Here is a 12,734-nt window from a genome sequence, read left to right on the forward strand (position 1 = left end):
CACACACACACACACACACACACACACACACACACACACACACACACTTAGTTACTTGAGCAGTAAGTTGTAGTGGCCAGCCTCACAAGCTTTGTCTTCCAAAAGAGCTCCTTGGAGTCTAGGACTCGGTGATTTACAGAGGTAGCTTTGCTTAGTGTATATAAGTCCAGACTCCCAGAAGGAAAGCAGCTATTCATCGTGGCCCACAGTGTTTGCACAAAGCAATTTAAGCACTTTGAACTGTTCTTCTGAATTAGAAAGTGATGAAAACCTCCCCAAATTTACAGACAACTGCTGATGCAGTTTTATGAAAAGCCAACAATATCTTAGTATAAATTATTATGAAAAAAAAATTATTATGAAAAGTTGTCTGAGATCTCATTGTTGCTTAGGGTTTGGATAATCCAATCTGTTTCTCTGGACCTCAATTAACTTAGCTACAAAATTGGAGTCTACCTTGCCTTACAAGGTAGTTATGGTCAGAAATAAAACAATCTATCAGATTTATTCTCATCCATGTCTCACAAATCTTTAGTAATCAGGATTCATATTAAGCCAAACTTCTAATCTAACCATTCATAAATGTTTCTGGGATTCTGTCAGCACTGCAAACCTCAAGTAGTGTGGTGTTTTATTTATTTACTGATGTTTTCAGCTGGCACCAACTAAGTGGTCTTTGTTGGGGTGACCTTGTGCACTGTGTGAAGGTTGTCTTTGTATAGTCAGTTGTTAATTCTTTTCCACCAGATAGTTGAGTACTGTACAGATTTTGGTTTTGTTATTCTAATTGCTCATCACCTACATCATATTTTGTAAACATACACTTCCCTCATTTTCTGATTTGTTTACTAAAGAGCTGACTGGCCAAGAGTGGAGGCAGGAGAGGATAGGCAGGACTTCTGGCAGAGATAGGAACTCTGGGAAAGAACCAGAGAGAGAAGATTCGCTAGCCAGACTTGAAGGAAGAAACAGGGACTAAGGGACTGAGAAAAGGTAATGAACCTCATGGCAGAATGTGGATTGGTATAAACGGATTAATTTAAGTGATAAATGCTAGTGGGGAACAAGCCTAAGGTAGGGCCAAGCTTTCACATTAATACAAGGGCTCCATGTTATTATTTCATAGTTGCTGGTCCAAAGAAAGTCCCAATATAATTGGCACCCAATGGTTATTGCCCATAATGTGGCGGCCACGTTGAATTCTCTTAAGTTCTTTCTTAGTGCCTTAGTTGATGTTTTCTGTTTCTGTGTGAATAAAAAGTGCTTCTTTGACAGCCACATCACCTCTCTAAACAATGCCATACACCTGTGTTCTATGCTTCCCATGCCTTCCCTATTCTAAAGATCATCTTCACTGTTATCACTGGCCTTCTTGTCTGCTTTTCCAACCAGAATGCAAGATCTATAAATATAAGATTGCTCTTGTCATTTATTGCTGTGTGTGACACACCACACTAAAACGAAGTTGCTTAGAACACCAAGTCATCATTTCCTAGGATTCTGTGGTTTAGCAGTTCCTTAGAACGCTTGCAAAGGTCTTGCCCTTGTGGCTTCCCTCAGGTAAAGAGCAGCTTGAATTTCATCATCTCAGTAGGCAGCCTCACATGTGGCAGCCAGAGCTGCTGTCATTTAGGATTCCATGACTCTGTTTCATGCCCTTCCATCCTCCAGCAAGCTCGACTGGAGCTTGCTACACATTGTTCTCAAGAAACAAATGCAGAGAGAGACTGCAAGACCTCTTGAGAAACAGGCTACCGAATATACATACCAGCTCTGTCGATCAGCCAGAGTTATGAGACCATTCCACACTAAGCAGTGTGACAAGAGGCTCCCACTTTCACTCTGGGATGAGAGAAACTTCTGGCTATTGAGTAGTCTATCACATCTCCATTCTCTCACAGCTTCTTCATGTGTTTCTGACAGGAGAAATATTCTTACTCCTGTTTCTAACCCTAACTATTATCCCAACGACTACATCAGACTTGAAGTCCAGATGTGTTGATTCGCAGAGTGGGACTCTTCCAGTTCAAATATCAACCAACAAGGATGTATTATCCATGTTCCCACATACCTGAATTTCATCAGTGATGTGAGAACAGAACAGCCACAGCTGAAGGTAGAGCGGGAGACATAGCCAGCCAAAGTTCATAGCAATTCAGAAAGCCTGCTGGCCACATCAGCAGGGGCCTTGCCCTGCAGAGGCCAGAACAGGACCCCTCCTGACTCCTCGGTGGCTCCCTGTGCCCTCTTGCCCTACTCTTGAGAAGTCCTTCCTTTTCCTAAGAAATAGCCCAAGTCTGAAGCAGAGTAGCTTCCTCAGCCTGCTTCTGCCCACAGAAAATCTGATTCCCTGGGCTTCTCTTTATTTTAAACTGTCTTCCCATTTCAAGCTCACGGTGACCTCTGTGATGTGAATATCTCAGGAAGTCATTCTATGCAGAATCCATTTCAACAGGCTTCCTGTGTGTCACATAATTCTCTGAAAAGATGCTCTCAGAGTCTTAAAAATCTCAAATGTTCCATTTTAAATAGTTTCCCAATAAAGGGAAGTGCAGCCACACTTTTGGCTTGATCTTTATCCACAGACTGTAGGGCTCTCTCTCTCTTATCCTCTCTCTCTGACTCCAGCTCTTACCCATCACATCCTAAGACCTTTATTTTTTTTTCTCTATAGTGTGTTTTTAATTCATTCTTTACAATCCTTTCTCCCCACACCTCATCATCTTCAGTTTTAAAAGCAGTCACTACTTCTTCATCCCATCAGGAGGCCACAGGTGGTCTGAGCAGTGCACTGAGCAGTGCTCTGAGCAGTATTTCCAAGTTGACTAGGTAGTGTCTTAGCTCTTAAGTTACTGCAGGGACCGAGCCTCGGGTATTCTACCCTTAATAGCGAGGTTTACCCTTCTCCACACTCTGGTGGCAGTCCATTCCTGTCCTCCCTGCTTCACTGCGGTCTCTGCATTGCCCTAGCAGTCTCTGCACAGCCAGTCCCAACTCAATGTCAGGGTCTCTGTTAGGCAGCGCCGCTTTCTGAGGGTTCTCTTAGTTACTGTTTGTGGCATAAAAGACAACCTCAAAACCAAGTGGCTTAAAAGAGCAATTCTGTTTCTCAAAGTGTTATGAGTTAGCTGGGTAGTCACTAACTGGGTCACTTTGGGCTCACTCATTTGGCTGCTAGAGGCCAAACTGGGTGGCAAGCCAAAGTGGCCTCCTCAGTATGTGGCAGCTAGTGCTGCTGATGGCTAAGGGACCCCAGATCACTTCTCTCTTGCCTGTCATTCCCAGGTATATTCCATCATCTTCATTAGTGCTTAAAGAAGTTGCAAGGCCTGAAATTGTACACTGCATAACTTTCACATCACTTCTGTCACATTCTGTTCTTGAGCAGATTTAAGAGAGTGAGAATTCAGCTCCTCCTCTGAGTGGTGACACTCCATAGTCACATTGCACAGTCTTGACGCCATCCCCACCCAGCACAGTCTCTTATAACAGGAACTGTGTCTAGTGCTTTGTGTTCCCAGTACCTCACAGGATATCTGGCACTACAAAATAGGTGAATACATAGTTGGGTAGAAGTAGCTGGGCCTGGAGATCCAGAAGTAAAACAAAAGTTACCAGCCCTAAGACAGAAAGTCTTCACTGGGTATGTGCTGTAACAGAAACCCATTTTTGTGGCAGGGATGATCTTCTGCTCAGTTCCCCAGTCATTCATGCATTAATTTGGCAGACAGGATCTGGAGCATACCCTATGTCCCAGCTGTGCTGAATTAACAAGCAAGGCTGAGGAGCGAGCGCACTGCCGTGTTCTTTCCTCCAGCTGTGAGCACACACTGATCACCCAGGAGCATGTGCGCCACTGAATGACACTGACGCCCTGGAGCCTCAGGTGAACAGCACCGTTCTGCTGAGGTGCTGCTCTGCAGACTTTGGGTGATTGCAGAGGGCAGGGCAGAGCATGTCAGCCTTATTCTGAAGCACCATGGCTCAGGGATACTTCGAAAACAGCCAGGTCTGCTGTGTTCCGACCTTGAACACTACCTACTTCCTCACTTTCTGATAAGCATTGTCCTGTAATCACACTGCTGCTAGTTGGACTTCTCCAGGTGATCTAGAGCTGTGACACACTGAATAGACACCATGTAAGGCAACTTACAAGAGTTTATTGAGGCTTACAGTTTCAGAGGGTGAGTCCATGGCCATCATGATGGGAGCATGACAGCAGGCAGGCAAGCAGCCATGCTGCTGGAGCAGAGAGAGCTAACTGGGAACCTCAAAGCCTCAGTGACATACATTTTCCAACAAGGCCACCCCTCCTAACCTTTCCCAGACTGGAGACCAAGTGTTTGAATATATGAGCCTATGGGAGCCATTCTCATCCAAATCACCACAGTATATGCTCTCATACATGATATGTGGTAATGTTTGTAATACGTACTCTCTCTATATGTATATATACATATACATATACATATACATATACATATACATATATATATACTCTTTCTCACTTGCTATTGCTCTGCTGACTCATGAGTCTCTATATTTCTGGCTGAGAACTAACTGTCCACTGATATAATTGGCTTGCTCTTTGATCACCTCCTCCTGAGGGGGGAGCAGCCTTACCAGGCCACAGAAGATGACAATGCAGCCACTCCTGATGAGAAGGAGAGGGGGACCTCCCCTATCAGTGGACTTGGGGAGGGGCATGTGTGAAGAAGGGGGAGGGAGGGTGGGACTGGGAGGGGAGAAGGGAGGGGCTTATGGGGGGATACAAAGTGAATAAAGTGTAATTAATAAAGTAATAAAATAAAATAAAATAAAATAAAATAAAATAAAATAAAATAAAAAAGGGTAACTTGAAGCTTGACAGTGGGAGGACTAGCAATTCAAGAGCTGAGGACCTGCCGGGGTCATGTTGTTGCCAGGTCCCCTTGTCTCCTTGGGCATGGCTTTCCAGGGTCCCAATCCCAAAGGAAACTTTTTCCCCCTAAAGGACACTTCTTAGCAGGTGCTAGACTGAATGAAGGATTGACCTGTGGACCTCTGACCCACAAGGGCCTTCCTCATTAGTCGGCTCACTAGAGCCTCCTAGATCTTGGTTGTTTTATTCCTGCCTTGCTAGCTCAGTATGTCCTATGGATAGGTATAATTTTATTCTGCATTTCCATGTCCTGGGAGGAAGCATGTGTCAACTCCGCCTTTTTGAAAATGCAAGTTCTTTCCTGATGTTTACATTGGTGCTCTTTTCATTGAAAATAAGTTTTTCGATTTCTGTGTTTCATTTACGTTTCCAAACATACTTTTTGCATATTTTTAATCTCATGTGTGTTTACCAAGCTTCCAGGAGACCTAATCCTGTCATGTGTATATTAATTGTTGTTCAAGACAGACTGTGCCCTTGTATATTTTATAATTTTGAACCATGATGTCATCTTCGGAAGACCTCCTCTTTGTATGTTTTTAGTTGAGGACATGTCACACAAAAGCAATATTGCATATGCTTTAGTGGATGTCCTGGGATACCTCATCCTGAGACCAGTTTTATACATTCATGTCTCCTGTGATTAAGAAATACACACTAAATCCACATGGAATACAACTCTGGTTTCAAATTTACAGAAGAGACTCTACCGATTCGGAGTCTAGCTTGAGACACATCTTCATCCACTGGTGTTGGCAAGCATACTTTAATGTGGATTGTTACTTCCCAGAGGTAGAGCCTTTCAGGAGCTCTGGCTTCTGGCAGGGTCTTCACCCAGTTAACATTCTGCCTGCAAAGCTTTGTTTCAGCACAGCCAACTATCTAATAAGACACCCTTACCTGCTCCACTGGGCGGTGGTGCAGTCAGCTCACACCCTCGTCCTTCTGCCTTTCAATTTGTCCTTCTCAGCCTCCAGAATCCCTGTATTTCCTGGAAGGCAGGAGAGTACTTTTAAAAGGGTGTTCCTGATATTCTAAGGAGTGACAGAATGTTTCAGGCTGCCTAACCCATCAGGTTGCTAGAAGGAAAAGATGAGTTTTGTTCTGATCACATTGCCATGGTTACTGTAATGCTAATGGATGTATCTGCATCTGTCATGTCAACAAGTGAATTGAACTGCCCTCACCTGAAAGTTTTAGACACTGACTGTTATTTTACTTTTTCCTTGTCTACCCAAGAAACACCCAGGGAACACTGCAGAGGCCCTTCTGCCTGTGTGCACCTTAGATCCTGCAAAGGCGGTGATGGCTACAGGCATCAGGGAGCATCCTCTGTGGAAAAGTGCAGAGGTGAGACCATTGTCGAGCCGCAGAGGTGTGAGGAGGGTCCAGGCAGAGCCAGGCAACCCTTGTCCATTGGGTCAGCCCAGACTGCTGAGAAAGGAAAGGACTCCAGCCCTGCAGGTGTAAGTGCTTCCCAGCAGGACAGCCCCAGGAAGCCCAGCAGGAAGCAGGACAGGGTACCCAGGCCCAGGGGTGCTTCCCAGAAAAGATGCACCCACCAGCTCAGAGACCGGTGCTCCCCAGCTGGCTCCAGCCGGCCTGGCAGCGCCAAGGGGGAAGTTGCCTATGCTGAACAGAGTCCTCTCCACCGTCGCCCACCGAGAAACAAGGTGACACAGAACAAGCTTGTAGGAGGGGACTCCTCAGACTTGCCACTCAGCACAGAAGAGTTGAGATCAGCATGCAAGAAGCTGTGCGAGGACAGCTGGACATCTCCAGAGAGTGATGTGGCTCATGGCACCCCGCCCGGAAAGAGTGTGAATATTCACCTTCTTCCTGTAGAGCAGCGCCTGCAGATAATCCAGAGGGAGCGAAGCAGGAAAGAGCTGTTTCGAAGAAAGAACAAGGCAGCAGCAGTCATCCAGCGAGCGTGGCGAAGGTAGGGGGATGAGGGGCTCCAGTCAGCCGCATTTCTGCTGTTGTGACACCCTGTGCTATCTGATGTGTCCCAGTGAGTTCTAGGTTCAGGATAAAGGCAATTGGATGAAGGCTTCCCATAGCATGAATCACTCTCCTTCCCACACTGTACATGATTTAATAAAATGGAAGATTTGTATACACAGAAAAGTGCCCAGGACAGGGCAGTAAAGAAAAACCCTGGTTTGCAGTCACAGCCCAGTTTTCTGCTGCAGCTTTGACAGTTACCTGATTTAGGCAAATCTCTGGGCCTCGGGTGACCCTCAGCTTTCCCATTTGTGTGGTGGGATGTATCAACCCTTGCACCTAAGGCTTATGATAGGCCGCTTCGGTGAGATAACACATGCTTGGTAAACTCTGATGCACCACATGCAGGATCTTTTTAAAAACCATTCCAGTGCCAGGCGGTGGTGGCACACACCTTTAATCTCAGCACTCGGGAGGCAGAAGCAGGCAGATCTCTGTGAGTTCGAGGCCAGCCTGGTCTACAAAGAGAGTTCCAGGACAGCCAGGGCTCCGTTACACAGAGAAACCCTGTCACAAAAAAGCAAAAACAATTTTTTTTAAAACATTTATCCTGTGTGTATGTGTCTGTGAAAGGACAACTTGCAGAAGCTGGTTCTCTCCTACCTATCGTGTGGGTCTTGAGAATCAAACACAGGTCATTGAGCTTGGTGACAGATACCTTTACCCAGCCAGTCATTTCACTGGTTCCACACAGATTCTTTTTATAAATCTCCAACCCAGGAATTAGTCATTCTACAAATATCCAAACCAGTGCCTGGATACACAAGATTATTATGCTTGAAACACATAAGCCTATTTGAGCCACCATCACACTTAGACTGCGTTGGGGCCTAGAAGCTGGGGTAGAGCCTGAGGCCTCTAGAGTGGGTGGAGTACCTCTCGTGCTGCAGTCTCCACTCTATCCAAATGAAGCCTTTCCTCGGTGACAACACAAGGAAGAGCTGGCCCCTCTAGGCTCAGTGGAGGTATGTGGCCTCTAATGCCAGGCAGATGGTAGCAAAACAGCAAGTCACTAGAACTCCATATGCTGTACGCCAGACACCATCAGGAGGAAAAGAAGAGGCCCAGAAGGAAACAATAGTAGCAAGGAGCAGAGCAACCAAACCAGGCAGAGGCCTTGGGGAACCCTACCAAAGCCACATAACCCAGAGCCAAGCCATCTGCTTTGTGCTCATCCAATCCTTAAAGAATGTGCCCTTTTGTCTGTTCCCATCTGTTCATATGGTTCCAGCCACCCCCAGGAGGCTGTCGAGACAAGAATCAGGAGTCCTATGTTCTTAGACACAAACCCTCAGGAAAATGACCAGTACCTTTAGTAGACAGTACCTTGAACCTGTGACTGGCCCAAATCCTAGGGTCTTTGCCTTCCGTTACAAGTGTGTTTGCTGCAGTCACAGTAATGGCAGTAGAAAGAGGTGCCTTGTGCTCCTGTTTGAGGTTAGAGAAAGGAAGTCACAGCCATTGTTAACAGCAGTGTTCATTTGCTGGGCACAGTGGCACACACAGCACTTGGGAGGAAGAGGCAGGCAGATCTCTTTGAGTTCAAGGCCAGCCTGGTCAACAAAGCGAGTTTAGGAAAGCCAAGGCTACACAGAGAAACCCTGTCTCGAAAAACAAAAACAAACTATATATATAATCTTCATAGTGTGCATTTACCAAATCCTCGTAATACCATATGAGGTAGGTCTGTCCTGACCCATCCCAGAAATGAGGAAACTGAGACACAAGGCGAGTCATCAGTTTACCAACATTCCAGAGCAGAAGGTGCCAGTGCTGACCTTAAGGTGGTCACCTCCATGCCAAGCCACACGTGGGAATAGCCACTATTCCTCCACTTAGGAAATCATGCCAGCACACAGACTGGCCACGGGCCAGGTAGACTTTGCATTAAGCATCTTGGCTGAAAACAGCAGAGCTTACCCTGTCAGGCCCCACAGCTGCTCCCTAGCCGAAAGGTCTCTTCAGTCTGTTGTCAGACTCCTTTGAAGAGTCAGAGGTTGACAGGTCCTGTCACTAAGTGTCCAGAGTAAATGAGCCCAGAGTCATTCCCTGGAGAACAGTGACTCACAGCATACACCCACCTGGCCAGGTGATTATGCAGGTCCTCGTGGGCTGCACTATTGTGCAGATCTGAGGTGGGACATCAACTCTCAGGGGGGGATGGGAAGCCACACAGAGTGATTCTGTTTTACCTGTTCTCTACTTATCAACAGAAGCCCAAAGTCCTGTCCTTGAACAGTGTCTGACCCCAAGCCTAAACAGTGAAGGGTATAGGGGACAGGACTTGGCACTGGGATATTCATAAATGAAGGCTAACTCTGTAGGGAACATGTACAGGGTGGGAAAGAGCTAGAAGACGATGGAGGGAAAAGACGGAACCTTAGGCCTGGAAAAAGCAAGTCTTAAGACTGTGATTTTTATTAACAGGCTTTTTTAGGGTATTTTTATGTATTTGAGGGAGATGGCCCTTCTTCCATCATATTTCACGTCACTCATTGAACAGGGTCTCTCAACTGAATTCAGCTTGCTCCAGAAATGTCATCCCTGTTGGCATTTATGAGTGCTGGGAATCCAAACCACAGTCCTCATGCTCGTGTGGCAAGTGTTTTACCTGCCAAGCCAAGTGAACAAGCTAAGCAGGAAAACAACTATATGAAAATGCTTGATTTTTAAATAACACACAGAGCCAACTCTTAGCAGCATTTCTCCAGCACATTACTGATATAAGCAACAGACAGTAGGAAGAACCTCCGGCCTGTGGTTGAAAGGAACTATTGAACAGAATTAATCCCAAGCAGGGATGTGCTCTTGGAAAGTGGGAGAGAGGGGCCTGTTCCTATGCCCAAGGGCCACTGTGTTCCCCTCATGCAGCCTCAGTCTGCATGCCATCCCATCCAGTGGCTAGGTGTTCACATGCAGCCTGAAATCTCAAGTCCACACAGCACCAGCCCATGCCTGGGCTTCCTGGTGAGTTCTGCCAAAAGCAGAGAACAGGGGAGATATTTGGCATCCCAATCAGAAGCTGAGTTGTTAGAAGGGTGCTACTACTCTAGTATGAGATGCTGTGGTTTAAAACTTGCTGGGAAGAATCATGAAAGCTGGCTGAAGCCAGCTTTTAAGAAATCACGAGGGGGCTACACAAAGCCCAGTAGGGAGATTTTTGTTTCTGTTTCAGCAGACTGAGAAAGGCTACCCTGTCGTTGGTGTATTGTCACATGGCAGGGGATGGTCACTCTTCTTTAAGGTCACCAGTCATAGATCATAATGCTACAAATGAACACTAATGAAGCTCGCCTTTAAATGGTTCAACACAGTTATACTCGAAAGTACAGCTGGATGAGGGGGCACACGCCTATAATCCTAGCACTCAGTGAGGCAGAGGCAGGTGGATCTCTGAGTTCGAGGCCAGCCTGATCTACAAAGTGAGTCCGAGACAGCCAAGGCCACACAGAGAAACCCGTCTCGAAGAAACAAAAAGAGAGAAATTTCCAAGTACATATGATCTAGAACCCAGCACACACACACTAACATTGCTATCATTACTGACAGGCAGGCTTTACCTCCCAACAGGGTCATCATTTTACACTTTGTGACTCTCCTAAAACACTCCATATGCCCCCACTGTGAGCAGAGCAAACTTATCAACAGTGATAGGTCAGAAACCTCTGGGTTTCATTATCAATCACATCAAGATGCTCAGTCATAACGAATGTCCTAAGATTGCTTCCCCAGGACTCAAACCAGAGGAGGGTGCCTGGAATGTAGCATGATTAATAATGCTGGCTCCTTACAGTGTAGTTCAGCCTTACCTCCTTTTGCTAACCAAACTCTTGGTGATTTGACATCTTTTGGCACAAATGCCCCATTACTAAAATACCTTTCTCTGTCTAGTCAGCACCTACTCCCTTTTTAAAACCCAATGGAGTACCAAGCATCGATGGAAAGCCTCCTCAACATCCAGCTCCTGGCTCTTGCATGATACCCTCAGTGCAGGTGCTGATTTCCACCTACCTAAGGTTGCTGGAAGGTTAGGACTTACCCAGTTGAATCCTAGTCTAAGACTCTCAATGTTTAACATGAAGAGTGAAACTGGGATGGGAGCTTGCCTGAGCCTCCTATTAAGTTAAACAAGTCTGATTCCCATAGCTCTTGGCACTGTCCTAAAGCCTGTTCTCTGTGACCTACCAGCTACCAACTCAGGAAGCACCTGTCTCGGCTTCTGCATTTGAAGCAGCTCGGAGCCGGAGATGTGCTCAGATGTACCCGAGTGTGCACAGCCCTGCTCCTCCAGGTTTGGCAGAAGGAACTGGAATTCAAGTTCCCAAAGCCCATCTCAGTAAGCAGAACGCCCAAGAGTCTATCCAAAGGCATGTCGGCCACAAAGTCTGCCAGGCAGTCAGTGCTCAGGCAGATCTACGGTAAGTGTTCTTCTGGGCACTTTGCTAGGAAAACCTCAGGACCAGTGTCATGCCACAGCCTGCAATAAGACTTAATTGGATAACCCTCCATCCAGATTTTGGGAAATATTTTACTTCCAAGTACCAGAATTTTCACTAGTCTTTAATGCCAAGAGCCCCTTTTGGTCCCAAGACTAAAAGCCTCACTTGAATCTCTGACCTCTGCTTGGGCCCTCCTCTCACATTACCCGCCTCCTAGACTCTCAGCCCCTATGTCACTTTGGCCATTCTTGTACTGAGGTAGCATAGTGTTGCTTGCCTATGCAAATGCCCACAACCCAGTCACCGTTTAACAGATGAGTTGTTGTAGACTGAAGTATTTCCAGCTCTGCAAAAAGCCCTCAGAATAAACCAGCAGTTCAGGTGTGCTTGCATAGTCTGGGTAGCTCCTAAAGAGAAACAGGGCCCAGGTACCTGCAGGAGCATCCTATGCCGTTTACATAGCATTCAGCGCTTGTCCATTCCCAACATCCCCTGTCTATGATCACTAAGTTTCCAATTCTGTATAATTCCAGCTTTTGGACTTTTGGATTAGGAATGCTCAGCTAGAAAAATCCATGCAAATATCCCTAAACCAAATAAATCAACCCCACAACTAATAACAAAACCACTCCAAAATCTGAAGCATTCCTGGTCCCAAGCTTTTCAGATAAAGGATATTCAACCCGTATTTCCACACCATGCCTAGTTTATGTTGGAAGACACCTTGAAAGCCCTCGCCTCAATGAGGAACTCAGAACTGGGTCAGGTCTCGGCAGCCATTAATCAGACAGGTGACTGTGTGTTGGTTGATTGCAGGTTCTCATCCTAACAAATGTCCCAGAGTCCCTCCTGTGCTGCATCTCAGTTCAGGTAAGGACACCACTGTAGATGGGGAGAGAGCACGGGATGAATTTTCCTGTCGTCCTTTGACTTCAAGTATAGGTGTTTTAATCCCCTTTTCCAAGGATTACTGCCATCAACATCTTTAAGAGGCAAATGATTTTCACAGCTGAACTATGATTAATATTACCTACAATAGAAACAATAAATGGCAGCTATTATTGGTCCCCTTTACATTCTTTCTTCATTTCTACATTACTTTCTTCAAAGGAATATGTTGGAATCCTTGTCACACTTTCAGTACCCTCACCTTACCACAGATAAGACCACCACAAACATTAAACATATTCTGCCCAGGCTCAATAGCACACTTCCACCCACAGCAGCAGCACAGGGAACTTCTTTTCCCTCACAAGACATGTGAGTTTTACTCAGGGCCTCTTCCTTCATGCCAGCATTAAAAGTGGGTGATAAGTTCAGGGCTGTCAGCAGCTAATGCCAAGTCTGGCCTATCTTCACAGGTGGCT

At 46.0% G+C, this 12,734-nt stretch overlaps 1 protein-coding gene across 2 annotated transcripts in view; it reads left to right on the forward strand.

The window, feature by feature from the left end:
- Positions 1-12,734, forward strand: part of Invs (inversin) — a 139,317-nt gene that overhangs the window by 123,523 nt on the left and 3,060 nt on the right. Inside the window, exons 14-17 of one of the 2 annotated variants that reach the window (XM_055605248.1) lie at positions 6,161-6,271; positions 6,767-6,863; positions 11,117-11,346; positions 12,184-12,237. In XM_055605248.1, coding sequence (XP_055461223.1) covers positions 6,161-6,271; positions 6,767-6,863; positions 11,117-11,346; positions 12,184-12,237 — 492 coding nt within the window. Of the gene's footprint in view, positions 1-6,160; positions 6,864-11,116; positions 11,347-12,183; positions 12,238-12,734 lie in introns of both variants that reach the window. The other variant, XM_055605247.1, reaches the window with a different exon arrangement.

This window comes from Psammomys obesus, unplaced genomic scaffold (genome assembly GCF_907164565.1).
Source record: "Psammomys obesus unplaced genomic scaffold, mPsaObe1.curated_primary_1811, whole genome shotgun sequence".
Classification (NCBI taxonomy): domain Eukaryota; kingdom Metazoa; phylum Chordata; class Mammalia; order Rodentia; family Muridae; genus Psammomys; species Psammomys obesus.